A 12653-nucleotide genomic window follows, 5' to 3' on the forward strand; every position below is an offset into this window, starting at 1 on the left:
TAAGTAAATGAAAATGTTAACCCTATTCAAAAGTAAGATCAAATGTTAAAACTAGGGCAGGCTGGCTACACTAATTATATGAGAAGGAGTATTAATTACCCACTTCCTAGTCTCTTTTTCTGATATAATAATCTTCAGGAAATTTAATTTTTGTGTATATTAGATAGCTAAAATATGTTAAAAGCTTTCTGTGGTTGAAACCTCATTTAATCCTAACCTTTGATGCTAGTCAAGTTTGTTCAGTTAAAAGAAACAATAGTCAAAGTTAAGTCTTTTGATATTGACTCCTATTAATATTTTTGGCAGGTGGTAGTCTTATTACCTTTGTGTGAAATATAAAAATTGTTTTCTGGAATAATGAAAAAATAGTAATTATTTCATCTATAAGACAAGAAGATGGATCTACAAATCAGTAGATCAGCTGTAGATGATCTTACTGGCATAATCTTGTTATAACTGAAAATAATGTAAAGAAAGGTTCTCAGCAACAAAGCTATTTCCTTGATCAAGGAGACTATTTTGGTTAACCTGCCCAGGTAGACTTCACACCACAAGTTATCTTGATAGCACTGAAGGCTGAGAGCAGAGCTCTCTGTATTACTTTTATCCTGCCATCAACTCTTACTCTTCTACTCCCAGTGCATTCTGGCTCGCCTCAAATATTCCAACTACTTCAACAGAACTCCCAAACTACTCATTAAAACAAAATAAGAAAAAAGTTATAGGCTCCAAGAAAAAGAAAACAAAAAAACCCCCAAAAAACAAAAAAACCCCCAAAAAACAAAACTTGCTAACTCTCATTTCCTGCACTGGGAAGCTAATTTATGTTCTAAATCAGGGATTGGCAAAGTATGCCTATGGGCCAAATCTGGTCCTGTTTTTTTTTTTTTTTAATTTTTTTTTTTGTTTTACTACTTTACTACTTTTTTTTTTGTTTACTACTTTTGTTTTGTTTTTTGTTTGGCTCTTTTTTATACATAAAGTTTTATTCAAACACAGCCACACCGATTTGTTTTCATAACAGCTATGGCTGCTTTCGTGTTACCAAATCAGAGGTAAGTAGTTGTGCGAGAGACCATATAGCCTGCAAAGCTGAAAATATTTACTATCTGGCCTTTTACAAAAAAAGTATGCTGACTCTTCTCCTTTAAATGCTAGGAGAGAAAGTAACATCATATTTAAAACTTGGAATTAGGATGGTGACCTCTAGTAAATGCCCACAAAAATCCATTACATCAAAAATTTTATTTGAATGTTCTGTGGAGTTCCTGGAATGGTATTTATGTTTAGTAGACCAGTTCTACTCTCTGCAGAAAAATAAATGAAGTGATGAAAATTAAATATTTTTGAGAGGAAACTGACCTTACAAATTCTAAATGGTGGTATAGAATTGCTGATAAACTGATATTTCTGTGGTTACTTTGTAATAATGGCCATGTAACCTCCATTTTTAGGGGCCTAAAAAATACTAATTTATGTTAATGCAGAGGAAAAGTATATAAAGTACCAGAAAGTTAAACAAGACAAAAAAAGAAAAGTGATTCCAGAATGTAAAACTGTGTTATTTCTTAGTCATGATCAGTTAGAAAACATGGGGGTGAGATAATAAAAGCAGACTAACTCTTAAAGATGGCTGGCAACAGTTACAAGATGTCCCCCAAATCACAAACCCTCCCAGAATATGAAAAGAGTTGATTCCACATAAGTAGGTACAAAGCATGTAAGCAAGGCTCCTGGCAGTACTGATGCAAGCCCTCAGACATGAATAACAGCCACCAGGATAAGAGTTTTCCTCAACAATATGCCTAAGACTTAGCTGGGACAGTCACTGGCTGACTGTGATCTTCATTTCATTCCATTCTTTGGTCTTTCTGCTGAAACTGAGAACTGAGTATCACAGCTAAGAAGTTCATTTCAGAAGGATGGGAGCTGAATACTAACTCACCTGACATTGTCAGATTTTGTCAGTTAATAACTTTTGAGGGTAAGCCTGGCAGAAACATCTGCATCTCCACCTCCATTAGTGACTGGAGAGGGGGTGGATATAGTAGATGATGTCTGGCAAACTTTTCTCAGCTCTGTGTCCTCTAAGAAGGTTATAAAAACTGAAGGAAGACCTTGATAGACAAACTCAGCAATAGCTTGGGCTTAGTTGCTGCAGCACTGATGCTGCTTCTCAGACTAAGCCAGACTCACCTCATGTTTCAGGAACTCTCTTTTTCTAGATTACCTTGAATTTTTTTCCTTTTTAAAGAATATCTCTGGCAGCTCTGAAGTAGGGAGCATATTCCTAGTGAATATAATGGAAGCTACTTTCTTAATTAAAAGCTTCAGGGCAGTATCTAATATTAGAAACAATTTTTCCCTTAACAAGTTCTTTTAAAACGCACTAGGTTTTTACATGGTTTGGAGGACTGGATTTTGAAAAATCTCTTTTCCAACTTATATCCAAAGTTGGTAAAAACAACCTCCCAAAGATAGAAGTTCCATTTCATATAAATTCTATATTTATGTGGGAGGAGCCAGAGATATATCATATATTGTAGCAGATAAACTGGAGAAAGGAGCAGTGGGCTATTAACAATGAAGAATTAAAAAAACGATTAAGAGGTGAGGACTAAGAATTGCAAATACTGCAGCTGAGACAAGCTTAGGATTCAAACATACTGATTTTCAAGTCATTCTTCTAAATAAGGATAAACAGTATTTCAGCAAAGTAATAATTTATACTTGCAACAAATGCTATCTTATTATACTGTTAAAGTTATTTTATTACTACCACTAATAGTGATTATAATATTCCCTTATATTTCTAGGGATTCAGTAATTTAAAAATGTTTTCACATTTATAAGTTTATCAATAGCAACGAAAGCTAATTTAAAAGGAGTCTTAATTTCAAGATCTTCTGATATTAAAAAACAAAAACAAAAAACTCGTTGTTAAGATATGTGGGCATCTAACGTCACCTATGTTGCTGAAAACACTGTTCTTAGGAAACCAGGCAGCCTTGTTTGATGTTTACTTCAGCAACTCCAGAATGAATATAAATGGCTGTCTGATATATGAATGTGAATGTGAAAATCTGGAACCAATCCTATTTTACAGAACACAAGACTTCAGCATTTGGGGCACCTAATTATTGCGATGATAGGTGAATTTTAGCCTTGATCACACGGCTTACAGCTAGAAATCTGTTTCATAGGAGAATATTTCACGGCATGCAATGAATCTTAAAAACCATGCCATAAACATGCAAACACATGGTTTCAGTTAAATAGCAGATTCAAAAAGAGCTTCATTCCTTTAAAACATAATTTGTATAAAAAACAATGTAAGACATTCGACACAGAATTTTTGATGTGCATGGCTGCAGAATTTTACTTTTTTCCTCCTTTAAAGAACTACCACGTTAAAAAAAAAAAGGTATTGAACGATTTTACTCTCTTCAGGGATTAATCTAAAATTGTTTCCTTTCATTGTCACTTAAATTACAGTCATTCTTAAAACTACCCCACATTTTTCCTTCATTTGGGAATAAAGCTTGAATTTGGACCTGTACAAATAATATTACATTCGTTCTACTATTGAAGGCTGGTTCCAAATTATAATAAACAGCTTTTCTAGACCAGAACCCTTGAAATTCAGTCTTGCTTTATTGATTTTGATATTAAGACTTTCTACAACTGTTTCAAGGCAAAAACTGTTCTGCCAATTATTACATATCTGGAAAAAAAAATCCAAGTTTAAGCTAAAATGATCTCTGTAGAAAGTTTCTGCTTTTTGCACATGGTCATAGTAGGATTTTAAGGGCCAATGCTCAGCCAATGACCCTGCCCAAGACAGTAAAAGAAATTCTTAAAAGCCCCTCTACCTTCCTTCCTTACAGAAAGAAGGAACCTCTCTCCCTGAAAGATTTCATGAAAAACATGTAGGACAATACGCTTCAGAAGTTATTTCAAAAAGGATGAGCACTATTTTACCATTGAAGCAGGTCGACTGCTTGTAACAAGGCTTGATCCACCATAGTTTGAATTGAGGCTTCCAATTGGTGCATTATGGGATGGTCCCAATAAACTGTGTATATCACTGTGACCAGCAGGCAAACTGGTGGAAGGTCCCACGGCATGGTTCCGCAGCACATGGATAGCATCATCCAGTCTGTCCAAACGATCCTCCATTCGAGATTGCTGTAGGGATCGAAAAAAGACATGGAGGTTACTGATGTTATCTATTACATTCATTAAACTGCTATGTTTCCTACTTTGAGATATAGGGAAGACAGCAAGTGAATATGCAATATCAAGTAGCTTCAAAAGAAGCTACCTGTACTACGAATCAACAATTAAAGAAAGGATATTTGTAGACTATGCTAAATTAACAAAGCTTCAGAAGCAAATCACTGCTTCATAAAATCTATTTACCAATATAGCATGAGGTTATTTCTTTTAGCTTCTACAAAAGCTGAAGGCTACTCTACTGTGTCTGATACTCAATTATCATTGATAAAAAAGATAACCTGTACTTTAACACTGATCTTTGAAATCAGGGCAATTTGGGGGAGGGTCTTCAAATCCATCAAATTTAAGTTGTAATTTTGTTTTAAGTGAATATTTTTAATACCTATCTGAAATGGTGACCACATCCAAATGTGCTCTTTCAAAAAACTGATGAAATGATATTGTCTGTCTGTGAATATACACATGCCCCATCCACAAACATATTAGAATTTAAGAAAATAAAAGCACATGCCAGTAGAGCTCTTTTAAAAAGAATCACACTCAACAAAAGCCTATTCTTACATATTGCTACAAAAACGAAAATAGTCATTGTTTGATTTTAAAAGACTCTGGAGTCTGTACAGGCTTGATGATTTTAAATGGATAATAGGAAGTATAATTAATTGAAACACAAAAAAGGCACCATCTAAAAGAAATAGTACCTCACAGACATCCTTTAAGAAGGACATTGCATCTTGCAAATGCTCGTGAAGTTGCTGCTCAACTCGATTTTTCTGGCAAAGTCAAGACAGAACAGGAGGCAAAGCACAGGTTAAGATTAACTCCAAAAGAGATGAGGAAATAGCTGATGTGCATGTCAGCATAACATGTTAGTAAAGTTAACGCGGAGACCTGCAAGATCTACTTGTATTAAGGTATGAGAAGGCTGGGATTTAACAGCAAAGTTATAAGGTTAGCATCTAAATAGCACACATTGCTTATATTTGCTTATATGTGAGAAGAAAACTTTCCTTTAATTTAAAATGTTCTGTTAGTCACAGAAAAAGAACTTTTCTATTTGCAACCTGGAATTACTGAATGATAGCATGACTTAACATTCCATCAAGTCATCCTTATTTTGTTTTTATAATGCTTCGTAATTCTGTGGTAAGTATAGAAAGGCAACAGTAGTTAACATCCTACCACAAATTCTTCACGCTCAATACCTAGACAGGCTCCTTTATTCTACTGCTTTGTTTGTCAATGGTTTTGCTTGTACAATTTACATAATACATTCTTTTTTAAAAAAGAAAACATGGGAAACAATAATCTTCCTGACAAAAATAACTGATGTTACATTTAAAAATTTTAACAGAAATGTAATAAACTATACACAGTATCATCATATGAGAAAGAGTAAAATACAACCATTTTGCAGTGCTGGACTAATTTTCTCTTACTTGGTCTGTGTTTTTTATTTTTCTTCTTTAAATTTCCTTTACATGTAAACATAAAATTATAGTAAAATTAAACCCTAGATCTGTCAAAGAAACAAAAATCCCATAACACTATTTTAATACCAGCTGTCCTGAGACCAGAAGCCTGATGTCCCAAAGAACAGATGGTAAAAGGCACACCCAATGTGTCTTATATAGTTCAACTAAATCAGGCCATTTGTTAGCAAAGAATTCGTGTGTAATGCTATCCTACTGTTTTTTCATTGTTACTCAAGATTTTCTGGAAAAAAAAAAAAAAAAAGAACTCCACACTATTAGATAAAAGAGACCTTGTATGTTTCTCGGAGGCTCTTACCAGGGAGTGGAGTGAGTTTTCATAGCTTGGGGATGAAGGGGCTTGCCCTCCAGGTCTGGGCCACTGACTGGTACCTGTTAAAACAAAACCCCAAAGCACCCACACACCTTGGTTAACTCAGTGATCTTGATAATGTTCTGAAGGAAAGGGTAAAGATATATTGTAAGTATGCATAAATTTACGTGAAAATTTTTGTTCAGTCTTCAGCATGTTACTGGCTACTGATAAACCCAACACATTAAAAAATTTTTTTCATTATTAATATAACTGTGTAGGGAGTTGAGAAAAAAAACTATACTTTAAAACATAACTGGGCTTCCCTGGTGGTGCAGTGGTTGAGGGTCTGCCTGCCAATGCAGGGGACACGGGTTCGAGCCCTGGTCTGGGAGGATCCCACATGCCGCGGAGCGACTGGGCCCGTGAGCCACAACTCCTGAGCCTGCGCGTCTGGAGCCTGTGCTCCGCAACAGGAGGGGCCGCGGCAGTGAGAGGCCCGCGCACCGCGATGAGGAGTGGCCCCCGCTTGCCACAACTAGAGAAAGTCCTTGCACAGAGACGAGGACCCAACACAGCCATAAATAAATAAATAAATAAATAAATAAAATTTAAAAAAACAAAAAAACCCCCCCAAAAAACACATAACTACATTTATGTTTTCATGTTCTTCACACTCTGTCCACATGCACACATATCTTGAGAAAATGTACTTAAAATATGCATAATTTAAAATTCTGTCCCTCCCCCCATATTTTTAATCTTTATGATCATGCTATTAATGACTTACATTAATATTCACCTGATTCTCTACATCATAATTTGCTTAACCACCGTTACCTCACTGCTAGACATTTTGGTTGCTTTCATTTGGCTATTATGAATAGTAAATGAATATCACTATATTATGAACAGTAATACTGTGTTTTTTCTTTTGGGGAATATGTCTAAGGATAAATAGCATTTCTAAGTTAAAAGGTATGAACATATTTATGATTCTTAATTCATAAGGCCAAAACTGCTTTCTAAAGGGTCATGTTAACTTGTGCCTCCAGTAATGCACAAATGCACAAATTTCAAATGATTGCAAATACATTTAGGATTATCTGCTAAAAATTTTCCCAACATAATTTACACCAAAACATATTATTTAATTTGGAAAATATCATCATGAAAATTTTTCTTTTTTAAATTTACTTATTTATTTTCTTTTTTTGGCTGTGCTGGGTCTTCATTGCTGCACGCGGGCTCTAGAGTACAGGCTCAGTAGTTGCGGCGCATGGGCTTAGTTGCTCCGTGGCATGTGGGATCTTCCCGGACCAGGGCTTGAACGCGTGTCCCCTGCATTGGCAGGTGGATTCTTAACGACTGAGGCACCAGGGAAGCCCCATCATGAAAATTTGGTTAAATGTTGTTTACTCTTCAACTTTAGAAAAGTGGCAATGTAATAAAAAAAAGAAGACAGAAGAAGCAAGGATACAAGTTCAGAACAGAAAGAATAAAAAGGAAAAAAAAAAACAGAAGAAAAAAATAAAAGGATTAATTCATTCATGTATTGGAGAGAATGCAGTGTTTTAAAATAGCTTTAGGGACCTCCCTAGTGGTCCAGTGGGTAAGACTCCACGCTCCCAATGCAGGGGGCCCAGGTTCAACTGGTCGGGGAACTAGATCCCACATGCATGCTGCAACTAAGAGTTCATATGCCACAACTAAAGATCCCACGTGCCACAACTAAGGCCTGGCACAGCCAAAATAAATAAATAAAATAAATAATGAATAAATATTAAAAAAATAAAATAGCTTTATAGCTTTAAAATAACCAAAATAGCTTTAAAAAGAAAAAGACAAAACAAAGGATTGAAAATCTTTACTATTTGAAAGTAAGTTATGTATAGAAAATAATGAAGACTGTTCAATTAAATACATGGTTTTGTTCTTAACAAATCTTCAGTGACAAACTGAATTATCAATATATTAGAAATCTGAAGTTGGAGAAGGTTTACTTAATTTGTCTTGTTTATTGCTAAATGAAATTTTAAACTATGTTCCACCAGAGCTTGTTGTTGCAGGTTAATCTGCCATATTTAGGAAACTAAAAACTTATGGGTAAATTGGAACTATTATAGTTCACTTTAGCTGAGTAACCTAGTAATTGTATTCTTATTAGTCATTTACATTTTGTTAAGTTGGATACATAGATTCTTAATAACCTGATTATATGTCACAGTTACATGAATACTGTTCTGATTATACAAAACAATTTTAAATACTAAAATTGTAAGAAAAATATATGTTATATACTTCATCAGCTAACAATTTTTTTTTAACTTGTAAGCAAACTACAAATTATTCTGAGTACCATTAAAGGCTTCCTGCTAGACATACAAATGTAATCATAACTACATAAATTATGGACAATCTAAAACTGCCCACTGAAACAGAAGCCTTGTGGGCTAATTTTATAATTAGCAAGTAGAATTTAGCAACCAGAAAAATCCAGTAACTGACTACATGAAGAATTCGTATAAAAACAACCAGCTAACACTTTACCATTGATTTCAGTGCATCAGTGCTTTCCAAAACTGATGTAGAATTGTGAATTTTTATGTGGATAAGAGGTTAATCATGATCTATTTTGAAAAAGACGCAAAATTATTTTTAAAAGTTTCCCTTAATGTTTACAATATTTTATTTTCAATCATTTCCCCCAACATCCTTGGGTCATCAGCCTGTGACAGAGCCTGATTATTACATTACTTAATTTGTGTGGATTATTAATACAAGTTTATATTTAAACACCTCAGAACTGTTAGCACACATCTGCTTTGCAAAACAGGCAATTTTTGTGGTTCTTCACTAGCTTAGTGTTGAGGAATGAGATGTGTGCACAGAGTTACTCAGGCAAGAAATCACCTATATTCATTATTTTTTTGACAGTGACATGAAGTAACTATGCTAACGTCTATCTTCAAAATATACTTTATTAAACTGGAAAAATATACATATACTCAAACCTATTTTGTTTTTATTATAGATTGGGCTGCCCCACTGTGACGTACTTGATTAAAATAGAATACTGACATGGTTAAATCACTGTTATCTGTTTGAACTTCATACTAATGCCAAGTTGTATTTCATGGACTGAGCACTTTAAACCCCACTTAGTCATTTCAAAAATTCATGCTATTGGTCACAAAGGGGATGGCTGGATAGTTAGACAGACTGAGTTAGCTCAACAGAAGTCAATCCTATGGCTGGTAAAGCTCAAAAAAGGGCATGGAAGTTTAGTGGATACTGGGAATCAGCAGACCTGCATTCTGGTTGATCTGTACTATCAATTAATCTTGAGTCCTGACTATAAAATAGGCACTCACAGTTTTTTGTTTTTGTTTTTAATCTGCCTTTATGAAGTGAATGAGGTAAAAGATATGAATGCACTCACTCTGAGAGCCTAAAGGTCTTTTTGACCATGAGACATTATTATTATTATTATTTTTTTTTTAAAGGATTTTCTTATTTATTTATTTATTTATTTATTTTTGGCTGTGTTGGGTCTTCGGTTCGTGCGAGGGCTTTCTCCAGTTGCGGCAAGCGGGGGCCACTCTTCATCGCGGTGCGGGGACCGCCCTTCATCGCGGTGCGCGGGCCTTTCTCTATCGCGGCCCCTCCCGCTGCAGGGCACAGGCTCCAGACGCGCAGGCTCAGCAATTGTGGCTCACGGGCCCAGCTGCTCCGTGGCATGTGGGATCTTCCCAGACCAGGGCTCGAACCCGTGTCCCCTGCATTAGCAGGCAGATTCTCAACCACTGCGCCACCAGGGAAGCCCGAGACATTATTATTATTTCTTCCTAATGATAGATCTATCATGTAATCAATGAAGAAAAAAGATACATAGATTTTTGTAATTCTGGCCCACTGACGGCTTATTAGCTATGGATGAGAACTTTGGGGTTGTGAATGGAATTCAAATTCTAGACAGAGACCATAATGCTGTAGAATACCTCTGACACTAGACAGATCTGCATCTTTGTCTTTTTATAAAACTGGTGCATGAATAAAATATACAAATTTATTTAGAATCATACTGGTATCTTTATCTCTAGCTTGTAATCACCAACTGTAGCATTATTACACAAATATGGAAAAACAAAAGTACAAAGGCTAAAAACCTAAGGGGCTTCCCAGAGAAGAGGTTATTTCCCCCTTTCCTTCCCTGTCACCTGCTATCTGGTGGTAGACATGCACAGAGGTTTTGGGCTTATACTACTTCCTTCTGTTAGATAAGGGCAAGCTTTCAACTATTTATATAGTTAACAATTTTTGTAATTGCCCTGAGCTTTTTAGTGACCACCCCCAAAAGCTAGCTGTTATTCAAGGATTATAATAAACGTACTTATATCAAAATTTATTGACTACTTCCAGAGAACAAGTTAGCTGACAAGGATAAGAGAATCGAATTATTTGGCTAGAAAATCTGGAAAGGCTTTCTTTGACCACTAAATCTAAAATTCACCCAGTGTTTCTGATCTGTTCTCACTCTGAGTGGGATTCAGTAATATGCCACCTAATAAAACTGGTTAATAAATTTAGAGAATAGATAATAGATAATATCATTTTGCATGGCTGAGAGAAATTCTTAGGACTATTTACCATGCATTTTCTTATTTTGTTAGTTGTTTCCCTTTGTAATCTCACCCTAAACTCAAACTTTCATGAGATACTCCACACTTGGAAAAGGTTGAATAATCCTAAATGTAGCACTGAATGCTTTGCTTTCCACAATCTGGCCCCAGCCAACCTTTCCACTTCCAATATGTGAAGAGTTCATAATCAGTCATCTCAATGACTCTGGATGAACAGGTGATGATGCACTTTCTTACATCTTGATCTCTGTCATGCTCTCTTCTTTTATACTCAAAGTTTTTTCTCCTTTATACTCTCTTCATGAAGTACATCCGGAGAACTGTAGTTTAGAGTAAATTCTGATGGTTCTATTTTCATGTGTTTATCTCTATTTTCTCAACTAAACTGAAAACTTGCTGAAGTCAGGTAACTGCTTTAACACCAGGCATACTGACAGATGATAAAAATAAATATCTCATTGATGAAATGAGCCTAAACTGAGGAATCCTTTCTCCCCTATCTCCTCCCACTCCCTCTTTATTTTTATTGTGGATGTTCTGAAGATTGTTATTGAGTACTGCGATTATTAAACTTTTATTCATTGATATTCTAGAAGGAGGTAAAGAAAGGTGAAGAGTGGTTTTGTTTGTCTGCTTTCCAAGTTCCCTTAGTAAACACATTCTCTTTTTTTTTTCTTTTTCACATCTTTATTGGAGTATAAATGCTTTACAATGTTGTGAGTAAACACATTCTCTTAACTCAAATACTCATGTCTTTTCTCAAAGGACAACTGTATTAGACACAGCCATACTTCTACCTCGCTGCTAGAGCCCAGATTTTGCTCAGAAGGTGGGGGAGGGTGTCCATCCTTTCCTACTGTGAACAAAGAAAGAGTAATTCTATTCTTAGCTCTTGGGAGAAATCCTAATGACTAAGACAAACATGGTGGTCCCATTTCTGTTGAGTAACTCTGTTAAGCCCAGTGCTGGTCAATGAATCATGAGGGAAAATCTGTTGAAGAGGCTTCTGGAAAAAGATTCTTAAAAGACATATAATAGATGATCCTTTTTCTTACATGAGACATGGTTATGTCCATATGTGGTACCTTCAACTGCTGTCTTGCCACCAGCCTAAGAAAGAATTGCAAAGAAATAGAGCAGGAGCCCTGACTGGTCCAGGAACTTGCCCTGCTATGGGCTTTATACAAGATATCCAAAATCCCCTTATTATTTAATCCAGTCCAGACAAGAGTTTCTCTTCCTTTCAGCCTAAAGTATCCTAACTAAAACAATATCATCATCTCAGAAGCTTCTTTCTCGTAAGCATTTTCTATGCAGGAATGTTATGTTCTTAGGCTGAAAAGTTCCCAAGGAAAATGAGCAGGATTTAAACAAGAATGATGAATGGCTTAGAAACTGCCTATGTTGCTTTGCACCTGTGCAACTATTCTTACAAGGTCTGTCCTGAGTCTGACTGATGCTCAGGCATAAGGAAGAGGGCAAGTGTAGAGCGCACATAGCGGGGAGGAGTTTTTACTCTAGATGATAGGCTCCTGCCACACAAGGTACAAAATAATTTGTACATATTAGATAGGAGCTCTGGTTTGCTCTATCTTTTTCATTTTTCCTTCAACTGTGAATACTTCATCACCCATTGCTTTCCTTTTTTTCTTCCTCCCTTTCCATGTCTGCTCTGCCAGTCTGGGGGGTGTGTGCGTGTGTGGGGTGTGGTTATAAGAAGAAAACACTAGATACAGGAGATGAGAGACAGAGATGCACCTGTATAAAATCAGTCTTTGATGCCATTTCAACAGGAGTATATGAAAATATTTTTCTTTTGAGTATGACTGCTGAATTGAAAAAAGAAGCCTATTAATACCTTCATTACACAATTTAACATTTCACAGATTTTCATTAATCAGCTGAATTAAAGGTGGAAAGAGGATATCATCCATTAAACATCAAATAAAAATGGAGGAGAAGGGAAGGGTAAGCTGGGACAAAGTG

General features: G+C 35.7%; 1 protein-coding gene across 11 annotated transcripts in view; it reads right to left on the bottom strand.

The window, feature by feature from the left end:
* TCF12 (transcription factor 12) overlaps window positions 1-12653 on the bottom strand; it is a 375328-nt gene that overhangs the window by 24245 nt on the left and 338430 nt on the right. For 6 of the 11 annotated variants that reach the window (XM_057542292.1, XM_007194942.2, XM_057542295.1 and 3 more), the window contains 3 exons: window positions 6031-6104; window positions 4941-5012; window positions 3982-4188 (listed from right to left, as the gene is read on the bottom strand). In XM_057542292.1, coding sequence (XP_057398275.1) covers window positions 3982-4188; window positions 4941-5012; window positions 6031-6104 — 353 coding nt within the window. The remainder of the gene's footprint in view (window positions 1-3981; window positions 4189-4940; window positions 5013-6030; window positions 6105-12653) is intronic. The other 5 variants (XM_057542293.1, XM_007194944.2, XM_057542297.1 and 2 more) reach the window with 1 other exon arrangement.

Source organism: Balaenoptera acutorostrata, chromosome 3 (assembly GCF_949987535.1).
Source record: "Balaenoptera acutorostrata chromosome 3, mBalAcu1.1, whole genome shotgun sequence".
NCBI classification, from domain to species: Eukaryota; Metazoa; Chordata; class Mammalia; order Artiodactyla; family Balaenopteridae; genus Balaenoptera; species Balaenoptera acutorostrata.